Source organism: Tachysurus fulvidraco, chromosome 18 (genome assembly GCF_022655615.1).
Source record: "Tachysurus fulvidraco isolate hzauxx_2018 chromosome 18, HZAU_PFXX_2.0, whole genome shotgun sequence".
NCBI lineage: Eukaryota > Metazoa > Chordata > Actinopteri > Siluriformes > Bagridae > Tachysurus > Tachysurus fulvidraco.
In genome coordinates this window covers 8,045,876-8,061,178 of record NC_062535.1, presented here as the reverse complement: position 1 = coordinate 8,061,178, position 15,303 = coordinate 8,045,876, and the positions used below count along the sequence as shown (strand labels likewise).

Below are 15,303 nucleotides of genomic sequence, written 5' to 3'. Positions count from 1 at the left end.
TATTCTAAACAGGCATTAGTAAATATTAGTTTTTACCTAAAACAGATCGACAGTTGGTTATTAATTACGACATTTATTTTAGTCATACTGTTTACGGCGATACCGAGTCGAGTTAAAGTATTGTACTACCGATCGGAAGGTCTTGGGTTTGAATCCCAGGTCCACCAAGTTGCTACTGCAGGGCCCCTGTGCAAGGCCCTTAATCCTCAATTGCTCAGGTGTATAAACCGAAATAAAAATCTAAGTCACTCTGGATTACAGTGTCTTACAGCTAAATGCTGTAAATGTAAATTTCATAACAGTTCTACTCTTCAGAAGTATTCGATAGTTACATAGAAAGTCACGATACATGGGGCGGAGTTTGCGTAAAAAGAGGCGTGTCTTAATTACAAAAATTCCTGGATTTTCGATGTTGCATCAATGTAATTGCAGGTTTAGTGTTATGTAGAATATTCTTTTAGTCTGGTGCGTTTCCCAAGTGGTGTCAGACCTTAAAAAATGCTTGGGGTTAGGGTTAGAAAGAGATAAAACAGTCACAAGGACCAAGATCTGGTAAATAAGGTTGATGAGACAAATAAATAAATCAATAAATCAGACTAGAAGTGTGGAACTTAGGATAGGAGACTAAGCCTGGATGTTCACCAAGTACAGACAGGTGAAGTGTCCACAAACATTTGGCCATATATACATTTGGCCATATATTTTTTCTCAATTGTAACAGTATCTGGTTGCCATTTAACGCTGCATTCCAAATATCTATTCCATGTTTGGTCTGCTATTCAATAAAGCCGGAGGAGTGATAAGCCCGCGGAGTCTAGCATTAGAACTAAGCTTTTTCCCTCAGACATACAATATACACTCGGTTTCATCACATAGTTTGATCAAATGCCTTATTCTGTTCCATAGATATTTCCATGTTACATGTAGTAGCAAGCCACACACACACACACACACACACACACACACACACACACACACACACACACACACACACACACACACACACACACACACACCCCGCAGTTTTTGTGTTGTAATCTGGGTTTTATTTTTCTTGGTGTGTGTTTGCACTGCATAATGTAGTGGAGACCCATGCTTTAGTTCTTCATTGCTTCATTGTTAATCTGTAGAAAATCAGGCATCATGATGTAGACTCTCAGATGCTCGGTCTGTTCCTAAATACTCCCAATCCTGCCTATGCTCTCGGTGTACTTTCCCACATGCCTATCTGCACAGGAAACCGGACTCATTTCACGCTCAGGAGGGGAACACCGATGAACATTTTCATCACACTCGTGTTCCTACTGAGACCCAGTGAGAGATTATGGGAAAGGAAGCAGGGCGGTGTGCGAGTGTGTGAGTTAGTTAGGTCCCTAAGGGTAAAATAAAGGTGGTGTTTTGTTTAGTAGTTCTGTAGAGAAGGCTAGTCTTATTGTAGTCACTAGAATTGTAAGATTTCCTTTGATATGCATAAAAAAAACACACTCAAGGATTCCCTACCAACCCCCTGCCCACCCCAACACACACACACACACACACACACACACACACACACACACACACACACACACACACACACACACACACACACACACTTAATCCTCTTTGTGATGTGAGAAAAAATTAATCTTGGAGAGTTCATGGAGTTGTAGTGACAATGTTAAAGTCTTAATCCTTGTGTGGCTTTAAAGGAACCTCTAATAATGTAATTACACAATCATAGTACAGCGATCAAGTGTGGTATTTCTCTCCCTTCACACAAGGATATTACTAAGATTCACTTTCCTACCTCCAAAACAAAGGCTGCTTGGGGGAGGGAGAACTGGGACTTGGGGACGGGGGGACGGGGGGTAGTGTTGTGAATGGCTTCGGTAATGTCTCGTGTGCTCGTCTCGCACTTATCCAGTTTAAGATCATTTATAGGGTGCATTTTTCTAAATATAGATTGTCTCAAATTGACCCAGATGTCGAGGACAAATGTGACAGATGCTCTGACGCACAATGCCACCCGAGTCACATGTTTTTCTTCTGTCCACGACTATATAATTATTGGGCGGGTTATTTTTTTGGTGTACATTTGCAACCCTGCTGTAATGAGTCTGTTTGTGTTTTCCTTGTTTCTGTCTGCTGTCATTCCCTGCTGTTAATTGTTGGCCCCGCCCACTTATTTGTTACCATGGACACTAATTGTACTCAATCTTTCCTCCAGGTGTGTTGTCTTTGTCTCTGATTGTCTCTGATTGTCTCTGCTTTGTCATTTGTTCCTGTCACCTATATATTCTCTGTTTGTTCACTTCCCTGGTGCTAGTCGTTTCAGTGTTCCTGTTTCCTGTCAGTTCTGTGTTCGGTCTTGTTTTGCCTGCCTGCCTGCCTGTCAGTTTACCTGTTTTCTTGTTTTTTGTCAATAAATCTCTTTACTGCATTTGGATCCTCATTCGCCTTTGCCTCGCCGTGACACCTGCCCATTGATTGCTATATTTGGACTTCCATATAAAACATCTCAGTTAAACTCTATGCAAAAAGAAGTCATTAGCTTTACATCATTGTTGGCCAGACGTCGCCTTCGTCTTCAGTGGAAGTCCTCTGTCCCACCATCTCACTCACAATGGCTAAAGGATACAGCGTGTTTTATTAAGCTTGAGAAAATAAAATATACAGTACTATAAGAGGTAATACCTCCAGGATTTTTCGTAAATGGTGACCGTTTACTTCATATTTCATAGGCCTTCAGGTTTTGCCGGATTAGGTTTTCTTTTTCTTTTGTAAATTTTAAATGATTTGTATTCGATAATTAAAAAGGGCCAGGACCCGGGGGGTGGGGGGTTGGTTGGTTTGTTTTCTTATTTTTCTTTTGACTTTCTTTCCATTATTGTTATTGTTGTAATTCTTTTACTTTACTTTTTACCTTTTTCATGTAAAAATAAAATGGGATTCTGTGTTGTTATTGATTCACTTTCGAAAATGCAATGAATGATATGTATATTTCAAGATGATAGACATGCATGAGAATCTCTCTCTTTCTCTCTCTCTCTCTCTCTCTCTCTCTCTCTCTCTCTCTCTCATATGTATATATATAAATAAAGAATATATATTTTACGTTTGTTTGTTGACAGGTTACAGGAAACAAGATGACGTCAATCAACTTGGCCACCATCTTTGGGCCAAACCTGTTGCACAAACAGAAAAGTTCAGATAAAGAGTTCAGCGTTCAGAGCTCAGCCCGGGCCGAGGAGTCCACGGCCGTCATCGCTGTGGTACAGAGGATGATCGCCAGCTATGAAGAGCTTTTCATGGTGAGCAACAAAATGCGTTCAGATACAGCTCTCACTACACATCATGTCATCAACTGCTGTTGTCTTTTTCACTTGGCTGACCTGTTTGATGTATGGTTGTTAGTACACCAGTGCTTTCTTTCTTTTGTGAGCATATTAGCTATACATAATGTTTGTGCAGTGTTTCAGCTTCAGAATGGTCTTCATGTTGGTCTTCAGATGCCCAGTGCTAGACAATGACTAGACGTTCACTGACTCGTTTTTTTTTAAACAGTGAGACAGGACAAACCTGGGTACCAAAACAAACACACAAAAAAAACAAACCCAACATCCAATAAAAAATGTATGGAAACAGAAGCCATGTGGTGACAAATCCATATGTAAATACCTGGAAATAAAGGCAGAAATTCTATTCTATGGACTCATATACTGTACATCCTTTCATGGATCCATCTATCAAACTCGTCATTAATATAAAGCTAAATACAACCTAAAGCTTTAACCAACCTTGCTTGTTCCGATAATTGTGAAGTTGTTTGTACATTAAAAGAGAAGCAGTATTTTTGCATATACAGTAATCCCTCGCCACTTCGCGGTTCAAGTTTCGCGGTTCAAGTTTCGCGGCCTCAGTGCATCGCTGATTTTTCAAAAATATTCATCGAAAAATAAAAATAAAAACGGTTTCCCAGGATGCCAGACAAAGAGAGAAACTCTTCTCAGAGGCTTTGTACATACCCACGGGCACTCAGACAAGGCACATGATTGGTTCCCGGCGCGAGATCTGAGCTGATTTGGCTGCGCATCATCGCATCCTCTCCCAGCTTCTTCCCTTGTTGTATCTCGCCACTCTCGTTCACGCTGTCAACTGTGTCTCGCGTATTGTGTTCGAAATGAACTTTTCGTTAAGCCCTTACGATGCCTCCTAAGCGCCGTGCCCCTGCGAAAGATTCCTCTATTGAGCCCAAGAGGAAGAGGAAGATGATGACCATCAGTGAAAAGGTCAAACTTAGGGCCAATCCTACTTCGCGGATTTTCACCTATCGCGAGGGGTTCGGTCCCCGTTAACCGCGATAAACGAGGGATCACTGTACAGTGCGAGAGATACTGATATACGAAACATACTTCTAGTCTTTTCCTGACATTTGTGTTTACAAGTGTTATTGCTTTGGATTGACTTATTGCAGTAAACGTTTACATTCTTTTTTGTACACAAATTATAAGAGAAGAACAATTTCCAGTTGTTCCCATATAATGCATTAGGGAAAAAACCTTTGCACACAACTGTTTTTTGTTTATATTTTATTCACATCCAGGGAGTAATTGAAGTGTACTAATAAAATAAAGCTAGAGGTCGGAGAAATGTCGGACATATGCAGTAGTTTCATGTTAAATTCTATTTCGATGTTTAAGGATCCTCCCGAAGCTTTGCACAACGCTAAGTAAATAGGAATATTCAGAGTTGAGTAAATGCTTTTATTTCGGAGATAAACTTTTGGAATTATTTATAGATTTAAATGCCGCTTAGACAGTTACACACACGGGGTGGAGTTTATCCATCCTAGACGAAGTCATGTCTCAGTTAGTCTTTACTTAGTCTTTGAATTTAAATGCTTCTGCTTTGCGCAATATCCATTTGTGCCAAGAATCCGTATTAAGTCTAACACCACTGTCTGACAACAGTAAAACCACTATATTTTACCTTGGCATTAATGCGTTGAGCAATATAAATTACACAACAGACAACAGAGTGACATTTTGGAGCTGTATTAAATATGTGTTCATATGTTAACGGTGAACGTGCGGCGAAACACTCTCTCACTCACTCACGCACTCATTTTCTACCACTTATCTGAACTTCTCGTGTCACGGGGAGCCTGTGCCTATCTCAGGTGTAATTGGGCATCAAGGCAGGATACACCCTGGATGGAGTGCCAACCCATAGCAGGGCACACACACACACACACTCTCATTCACTCACACACAATCACACACTATGGACAATTTTCCAGAGATGCCAATCAAACTACCATGCATGTCTTTTGACCGGGGGAGGAAACCGGAGTACCCGGAGGAAACCCCCGAGGCTCTCCGTCCAGGGTGTATCCTAACCAGAGAAATTTGGATAAGCGGTAGAAAATGAATGAATGAATGAATAAACTTTAAGATGGAATGCTGCCCTGAAAATCTTAATGATCTTAATGAAAGTGTACAATGTATTATAGCGGGTTATTTTACCCATAGAATTTGATCAGTTTTTCTTAACCAGATTTTAAAGTAATTGTTTAAAAGTAGGTGGTCTGGACACTACACTAAGAGCTCTATACAACACCTGGCAACCTCAGAGGCATGAACTGCATGCATATAATTAACATTTAATTGAGTTAAATTAACATTTAAAATAAATTCACTTAAGTCTGAAAAGGGATCAGTTTCCCAGCATAACTACTGATTTATCTTCTGCTCTCAAGCTGACAACAAGCTGAGTGCAGCAGGAAAGAAAAAAACCTCAGACGGATGCGAATAATACGCTGTATGATCATGTGCATAGTCTGTACACACTGAGACACACCACAGAGCTCACACACTCTCGGGTTACACTTTCTTGTCCATCGCACAAGTGTTTATTACCCACGGTTACCCTATTTCATTCATTCCATCTTTTTAATGAGCTTTTAAACTGATGTCATTGAGACCACTCTGGTTAAATCCTTTATGAGACAATAGACGTGACTCGTAGATGTGCTGTGTGTGTTTGGCATGAATTTCAGGCCTGATTTCAGCCTGAATGTAGAGACTTAACTAAAAAACTCCAGCAGCAGCATCGTGTAAATGGAGGAAGGGTTTCAGCTGGTGCCGGAGTTCTTTACCCATAACATCTCTAACTTGAGGAAAAAAAACTTTGTGGAATGTATGAAAAATTTCATAAGGAATTAATACATTATGTTAATGTTTGGGGAAGGTTTGATTTATACCTTAACTCCCAGGACTTATACATACACTTCGACATTTCTCACCCTGCAAATGATCTACCTGAAGTCAGTGAATAATTCATTGTAATGATGACTACTGAATAAATTAGCAGAAATGTTAAAAGGTTGCATAAAATGTGGTATTTACCTGCAGGTGTCTGCAGACTTGCAGAACGAGGTGCTGATGAACCTGCTGGAGACAGATCCTGACGTGGTGGACTACCTCTTACGACGCAAGGCATCACAGTAAGTCATCCTGCAACACAAAACATGCAGATAAAATCGAAAAAGCTGCTATGTGTAAAAACAAACAAACAAAAACAAAACAAAACAAAAAAAACGTATCGTATCTTAATTGTTACTAGCGCAATCGTGAATTGTTACCGTGGTTTTTCCACAAGAACCATCTCTCATTTATGACACCCAGAGAAATAATATAGGTTTATTGATATGTATCGCAAGACATCACAGTAAGTCATCCTGCAACACAAACACGCAGACAATATCAGAAAAGCTACATATGTGTTCAAAAAATATATATCGTATCGTAATTGTTACTATGGTAATCGTGAATTTTTCACAAGAACCATCTCTCACATCCATAACACCCAGAGAACTAATATAAGTTTATTGATATATATCGCCATCTGCCGGACAAGAGGTAGCATTGCAGCCAAAATAATAAGCTTAGGCTTACTTAGTAGGATTTAATTTATTCTATTATATGGAATTATAATAAACATACTGAGGTCATGTTTATAGATACAATAAGATTATTAGATGAGGCCAAAATATTCCTAACATTAAGACAAAATGAAGAAAACACAAAACCAAGACATTTAGTTATTATTATACAGATAAATATTAAATTTAAGACAGAAATTATAAACAAGCATGTTAGAGCAAAAAGTTAACATTTTCTGTACCTACCTATTAATCCTTCTGGCAACGGTATGCCAAACCAGCCCTGGACTGCGTTACCCATCAGCACTGAGCAATCACAACCTGTCATGTGTTTCCACAGATCACCAAATTCCACCTATTAATATTCCCATGTTTCAGCATATCTTTGTCGAGCTTTTGTTTATGTCACCTTTTCTTTGTTGAGTTGCCGTCCATCTGTGTGTTTCGCTACTTCAGTTTGTACTTCACAGTTTGTTTGTTTCTTTCTTTTTATAAAACAATTATATACAATCATGTTAAAAGTAATATATTCAGATATAAGTTCTAAAAAAGCAACACAATGCTGTTTTAAAGGCTTTACTTTTTTTTTCCTTAATTCAAAATCTAAAAATAGTTGCAGTAAAGTAAAAAAAAAAAAGGCCAAGGATTTATCAACAACACACAGTGCATACACACATATGATGTTATAGTCTAGTGATGAGGATTATCTCCATCGCTGCATCTTCTCCAGAAGTGCTGAGTTATTAAATTCGGAGGCATCCCTCTCCCTGAGCGAGTGCCGATCGTCCAGCGACTCCAACAAAGCGTCCAGTGGCGAAGTCTCTCCCTATGACAACAACTCGCCTGTGCTGTCTGAGAGGAGAGGGGGAGACCTGGCCAAAGAGGGTGAAGTCCATTGTGGACGAGTCCTCAGCACAGAGCAGCTCTTCTGCGTCCCGGAACAGTACAGCCTGGTGGGACAGGTGACCGGACGCAGCAGGGACACTTTGTCGAATATCTGGTCCCCAACAAAGGGTGAGTTAAAACAAATCCTTTAAGCCTTAGTAAAACAGCCCAGGAAATTTCTTTTGATTGCTTATATAAACAAATATCTATTGACATATACAGTAATCATCATTCCCCAAAGCCATTATGGCATGTGTGATATAATGTAAAACATTTTATTTTGTATATTCCAGAAGATCATGCTAACATCTGGGGTGCGTGGCACACGACGCTGAAGCCAGGATTGCAAGAACATCCTTATACAGGTACCACAACAGAAAGGACTCCAGCTCTAGTATGCTAGATATACAGTACAGTAATAGCAGTCTTCAGTAATCTCTTCATCCTGAGTTGCATTGGGTTTGCAGAAACCTGCGCATGATGTGGGAAAACACCCTGTATTAGATGCCAGTCCATCTCTCTCACACGTTCACATACTGTACAGTACAGAGGAAGCTCAACATTACTGATCCACCATCTTGTTTCTGCAATGTTGGAGAAAATTAAAGATCCCACAAAGACACGGGAGGAACGGTTATAACTAAAGATTCCATTATAATTAAGACAAGAAGCTTTTATTGTCATTTTGACCACATTTACAGTAGCCGAAACAGTACATAGTGAAATAAAACAGCATTCCCCCAGGACCCTTTATGCTCTTTAAAGACACAGCACTGCATCAGACAACACAGACCTAAGGGCTAAAAAAATTAACCTCAAGTTAAATGTTAAATCAGCATAAAGTGTATGTGTGCAAGCTTGTGCAAACAGATTAAACAAGATAGATACATAAAATAATGACTAGTATACATTCTGTATGGTTGTTATTGTAAGTAAGGGTCCTTATTCTATATAATCATACTGTATAAAGACATACTATAATAACATTTACCTGTCTTTCGGTGGCATCTCTGTATATTAGGACTTATCTATCTTTAATTTGTCTTTATATACATTCACAGCCCCGTACACATAGTCGTACCATTTTAGAAAATCAAACCTAATTGGACAGTTGGCTTCTTAGTTGTTTCTTGTGTATCTCTGAGCCAATGCATAATAATTTAATGTTCAGGACTAAAAAGGAATTATTCCCAGATGTGGCATGAGATGCCTGTTGTATCTCAAAACGCGGACTAAAGAGTTGTCAACACCAGCAAAGGACCTAAATAATTCGATCTGGAGCATAGCTAAAGCATTAGAAGGCTTTCTAAATCAAATTTGATGAACTGCAAGAAGTCAGATGCAGTCCTGAACTTAGACTTAGCGAAGAAAAAGAGCTTTCCCATCCAGATCATGGAAAACGTTGAACAATGGAAAAAATGATTTCAAAGATGAATAAAAACTGGTGAAGAGATCAAGACAGAGACGAGACAAAGACATCGAGAGAATTACAGACTCATATGGTTTCTTCCATAATGGAAAATACAGTTTGATATATACTGTAGAGTATATGAAAAAAAACCTATAAGATTTAGTTTAGACAGCTAAAAAGAATATTAACTCCTTAAACTACTTGGCTTCTGAGATGATCCAAGTCCAGACAATCCCCACTCTCGAAAATACTACTACAAATACTAATACTACGAATTCTGTACAGTCCTGAGTAGGATAACGTGTTTACTGAAAAAGATATACACGAATGAGAAAATACTGTACAGGTTCAAAGATTTATAGATTATGATCCAAATAAAATAGTGTTATTGGAAAAAAAATCTGATAATAACAGAACAACCTGTCATGTATTATTCCTTACATAAACAATCAAACTTAACCCAGGGATATTGTCGTGTTAAACCCTGCTTTAACACAGACTATTTACTTTTTACCCGTGGTTATGAAACTCTGTGATTTGTGTACAGTGTAAAACGATGTGGTGTTAGAATGTTACAGCTAGATGCTTAGCAATAAACACTCAATCCAGAATGAAACAGTACTCCGTACAGACACAGCATGTCGTGTAAACAGTGGTTGAAGTTTTGTTTTTAGTCTCTTTTCTTTTGTGTGTCGCTTTTTTTTTCTTTTCCTGCCTTTATGCGTTTCAGGAGGATTTTAGCTAAGAGACTAAGAGACTAATAAACGTGTTATTTAAAGCGTTTGTGTGCTATATTTAACCAATCAGGGTTGTTGATGAAGTGAAATGTCTGATTATGAATAGACAGGATTAAATTGTTAACCCCGGAAAAAAAATATGAGCAGTGTGAAACGTCAAACAAGATAACCCAGGATTCTGTTTACCTGAAGTTTATAAACACCCAGGGGAAATATTTCATGTGTGAAAATATATCATTTATAGTTCGATGTACATATCGTCGCTGTCGGGTGGAAACTTCCTATGTCCAAATTTTGTCCATTTCATATTTTTTCACATATCGATGCTATTGGTCGTTATCGATGCTATGGGTCTGTTATTTTTACAAGTTATTAACCAATCTAAAGTCTTGAAAATAGCTTGAGCGCAAATCTCTTAACTCCATTGGACACTTCAACTGTCCGCCTAATCAGCTTATCGTGTTTTGTATTGCATCACTTACAGCTCTTAAACTTTTAAAATAGAGTTTAGGAAGATGTATGTAACTACAGTCATTAGCTTTGGTTAACTATTGAAGCCTTGTCTCTTGTCAAAAGGCTCAACATGACCGCAGACTTTATTGAACACTGCTGGCAGCAGCGACGTCTGTGTCCGTACCGTTCTTATCAATGATCGCATGATCTCGTATCGCCCTGCTCCCAAGTCATAAAGCTTGTATCTCTGGTAAAACGTGACTTTGGGAAAATGTTGTGTTAATGTTGGTACACAACAGTATATGATAGCAATATAAGGTATAATAACAACTTTAACGATACAATGTTTAATAACAATGAAATACGGTGTTTTTTTTAATTTCCTGAAAAATAATGGTTTTGGAGATACGAGGATTCTGCCCGATAGCGACGATATGAGCATTCTAGCTTGCGGATCATGAGGCATGTGATCAGAACTGGTGTGATGCTTGTTTGAAAATGTTGGAGGTACTATTTCAATAAAATGACTGTTGGTTTGATGTTCCAGGCTCTTGTGGCAACATATCCGAAGGAAGCTCTCGCAGCTCCAGGGACGGAACCGACGATCGGACACCGCCCACTGTAAGCAGAGCAAATTTCCCACAAGGCACCGCAGGGCCTCACACAGGCCTCAACCTGAACCTGAAACCCAATGGCCAATTACAATCCAGCAGCTCAGAGGACCTCCCTGTCTGCAGCCCCCTTAGCACACCAAGCCCCACCCTTCACCCCAAACCCACCAATAGGAATGAAGCACGTCCTCCACCTTACAGACATTCCAGATTAACACCCTCAGTAGTTTCGTCTAATTCAATCCCGTCGCAGTCTCAGCAGCACCCCCAGCAGCTCGGGAAGACCAGCAACCAGAACTCATCCTCATCGACAGGCACACGCATGCCCACCAGCTCAGAATGGCAAGACTGGCAGAGGGACAGGTGGCACATCTGGCAGCTGCTGTCTTCAGACAATGCTGACACGCTACCTGAGACACTGGTATGATTAAAGGAATTCAGCATGTTAATATACAGGAACCACTGCCTTATGCGTGTTATGTACAGACTTATGAACAGGTTTTGATGCTAAGCTCCTCGTTCTTCTCTGACGGTAATCAAGCAGTGGAGCCAATTTGCACTGCAGAAGCCAGTAGAGGTGCAAGGAGGATTCCAGGCTCACTAAACTGAAACCACAGCTCACTAAACTGACAGTGCACCCGGTGTCATATCTATTCTATTCCAAAAAACAAAAAAACAAAAGATGGCCTTGCTCATGTTCGCTTGCTAGTTCCGCTTGGAAACTCACTTTCGCTTGGGAAGCCAACATTACTGCCTCTACACCAGGTACCTAAAATTCTCAAACAAACACAAACAAAAGATAATGTAAGATCATTGACATTTTTTATGGATAAATACACTATTCTCCGACTTTTACGTATCTGCTTACAGTCACTTCCTTTAAAAAACAAACAAAAAAAAAGTTACATGTTTGCACTGAATCATATGACATGGGGTCATTTACCTTTACAAGCTCAACTCCTTTTTGTGTATATACAAAAATAAGAATATTGCCAAAACAAAAGCTGCTAAATCAAATGTATACAAAGAGATTTGTTCTTACCTCCAGCACAGTAAGGATACCAGGACAATGAGATGCCATTTTGTATTAATTAAGGATGTGTATGCCTTTTGATAGAATAACGCATGAGTCGAATTGTATAGCATTTCATAACGGACGTTAACATTTTTGGAGCCGCGGGTTCCTCTCTGGCCCAGATGCTAACATATACAGTACAGTATGTCGAATTAGTGCGGTTATGAGAGAAAGTCACTTCTCCTGTACAACAGCAAGGTTTATACAGTATAATGCACTGCTAAAGTACCGTGGATGTAATGGCAAGTTTATGAACATCTGCTTGTAATGAATATGTAATAAAATACATTTATATTTTATATTTTAAGTTGAAGTTTTAAAGCTAAATACCCTCAACACTTTATCTATCCATTTATCCTCTGCCAAGATTAACAGTACGTGCTATGTTGACTTACGTTAATCATTAATGAACAGATTACCACATAGGCAGTTAGCTATCTGTAATGACTTTGTCCTTTCTATCACTGTCTTCTCTGTGTACACTTCCCCAACCTATACTGTCTGTTACGCTTTACTCTCGAAAAGCAATCCTCTAAGTCAAACGTTTCAATCAAACGCTGGTGCTTTTTGGTGTTCACTTTTTTCCCCATAGCACTTAGAGGAATATCAGTTCTCCAGACGAACACGTTTTAAAATGTCCTAAAAAAAAAAAAAGACAACCTGCTTATATGGAATAGATTGTGCCTTTAATACATTTAGCAAATTCAGACTAGAAATACAATTTTTTTGGTTGATTCCAGTTACATCCTTTGGTTCAGAAGGAACAAAAGCTGAAGCCAATATAGATTTGGCATCTCTTGCACTTTTCCTCTTTTTATTCGACTGTTGGTTTAATTAAATGGTTACAGAATGTTGTGATGTGATGTTTCATAATCTGGGTAAAGGAAAAAAATGCTAATAGAGAAATTATGTCTGAAAATTAAATATTACAAACCTTGAAATGATTAAATCGTACAAAAACTCAAATAACTGACTAAAGATTTTGACTAAAAAAACTTTCATAAGAATCAAATAATTCACAAAAATATCAGGTCAGTTGTTTGTGTCGATGGACGAGAGGACGGGATTATCAGTCGCTGTTTATTTCTGTGCTTTCATCTATAATTAATCCTACAAAATCAAATGGACTGAATCTAATCAGAATTCCTATGAATTCCTATGGCACTATTTTCAATTCATTTCACACACACACTGTATTTCAGGATGAAAACCTGAGCGTTAAATTCCCTACCCTTTCCCTATAATTCTTTTAATATTTCCGTGTGTATGTGTGTGTACGGTCTTTTATCAGTCAACATTAAAGCAAATTGTCCCTTACTGTATATTGTGAGCAAGTGCAGTATCATCAGTGCTTGGTAGAAGGAATGAGAATTATTTATTTGCATCAATCCATTCGCACACCCTATATCGTGACACCCTATACCATGACACACACACACACACACACACACACACACACACACACACACACACACACACACACACACACACACACACACACACAAGCATTGTCTTCAATCAGCAGGTAAAGCTAAACAGAGCATACTAATATCCCTATACTGCAATGTTTACTTTATTTAAATTACCGTTTATTCCCACTTTTGTTTTAAATTACCAGTGACATTTGTTTCAAACATTTAAACCGGTTACTTACAGCTCAACACAACTCCCTTTTGATATTAAACATCAGTCGTATTACCTTGAATGCATTTTCCATTCACTCTTATGATTGGTAACTTGTCATATACAGTATGATCATAGAATTTCTTATCACATTTATTCACACTTAGCTTTGAGTCGAGCCCAATGATATTCCAAACTCAGACTGCAAACTACAGAGTTCAGAGAATTGCATAGGATTTGCTTAAAACACATTGTACATTGAATTATGTGAACTTATTTCTTCTCTTTAACTCAAGGTCAATTTTATGAATTGGAGTATTTCATCGTCTTGACTAGTTGTGAGTTGAAATAAAGCTTATCTTCAAAGTTTAGGTTACTCATGTGTTTATGGCAGCAGGTGATCTTTCCTCTCTACGTTTAAACCATGAAATGTCTTACAGTGTACGTGTACGTAATTTTAATCAGCAGCAAATTTAATGAACCTGGAAAGTCACCTTAAGCAGCTTCATATCCTGACTACAGGTTATTTTAACAATATAGAAATAAAGTGCCAGGAGTATACCTTGTTAAAATCTAAATCTAACCTATTAGCTGCTCGTATGAATTGATCATAGTGCTATCACACACCTCTCGGTCAGATTTCATCATTTTTCTTTCCATTTAATAACTTTCACAGCAAATTAAATCATAAATCCTGCATTCTAGGCTTCTAATGATATCTATTCTAATACATTTGTTGGAAATAGCAGTAGCTGTTCAAGAGAAAAGGCTCCAAAGGTCCTAAAAAGTGCTTTGAATATTGTTTTCACACCAGGTTCTTCTTCAGCCATAATGAAAATTCTGTCCGAAGTTTAGTCACCGCACTTTGCCTTCCCGCTGCAGAGCTTTCATGTTAATTTGATTTCTGAGCTTTTCTATTAGTTTTGTTATTATGGGAGAACTCTTAATTTGCATTTAAAATTTGGTTATAATTATGTCATGATGTTGTAATCCATGACTCAAATATAATGTATAAATATGTTATAAATTCAATATTAGGATCGTAATAAGGAATCGTTTGTACTTCATGCCGAAAATGCTTTTCGTATGTTCTGACATTTGCTGTGAAGCTTGCTTTGGTATTTTATTTGTACTTTTTTTTTTAAATTTGTTTTTCATTTTTGTTTATTTGTTTTCCCAGCAAGTCTCAAAGAATAAATGAGAGCAAGTTTTGATTTTGTCTCAAGCTGTGTGTCATCATGTGCAAGAGTTATATCACGTACAAGAAAAGTCACTGTAGACAAAATCTTAAAAGGACAGAACAAACCGGTTGTTTGTACACCAGGGGAACATGAAATAGAAATGTAACATAAATACATTTGAAAGTTAGCCATAACACAAACAAGGAGAAGTAAATATTTTGCCAATTGGGGCTTAATGAGACACATGGAGATCGATAACCAGAGACAGGTGTGACCAACAATCAGGGGGGAGTTCAAAGCAAAACTAAAACAGCAGTGAAACAAGAATCAGGAACTGTTGAAAACCAGGAAGTGGAAAACAGGAAACCAAAGCTCTGTTTGAAACTGTGCTTTCACTCACCC

The 15,303-nt window shown here is 38.4% G+C and overlaps 1 protein-coding gene across 3 annotated transcripts in view; it reads left to right on the top strand.

Moving 5' to 3' along the window:
* LOC113648648 (rho GTPase-activating protein 6) overlaps positions 1–14,934 on the top strand; it is a 124,995-nt gene extending 110,061 nt beyond the window's left edge. For 2 of the 3 annotated variants that reach the window (XM_027155917.2, XM_027155920.2), the window contains exons 9-13: positions 3,114–3,293; positions 6,396–6,487; positions 7,656–7,939; positions 8,104–8,175; positions 10,959–14,934. In XM_027155917.2, coding sequence (XP_027011718.1) covers positions 3,114–3,293; positions 6,396–6,487; positions 7,656–7,939; positions 8,104–8,175; positions 10,959–11,449 — 1,119 coding nt within the window. In that variant the 3' untranslated portion in view covers positions 11,450–14,934. The remainder of the gene's footprint in view (positions 1–3,113; positions 3,294–6,395; positions 6,488–7,655; positions 7,940–8,103; positions 8,176–10,958) is intronic. The other variant, XM_027155918.2, reaches the window with a different exon arrangement.
* The last annotated feature ends 369 nt before the right edge of the window (positions 14,935–15,303 follow it).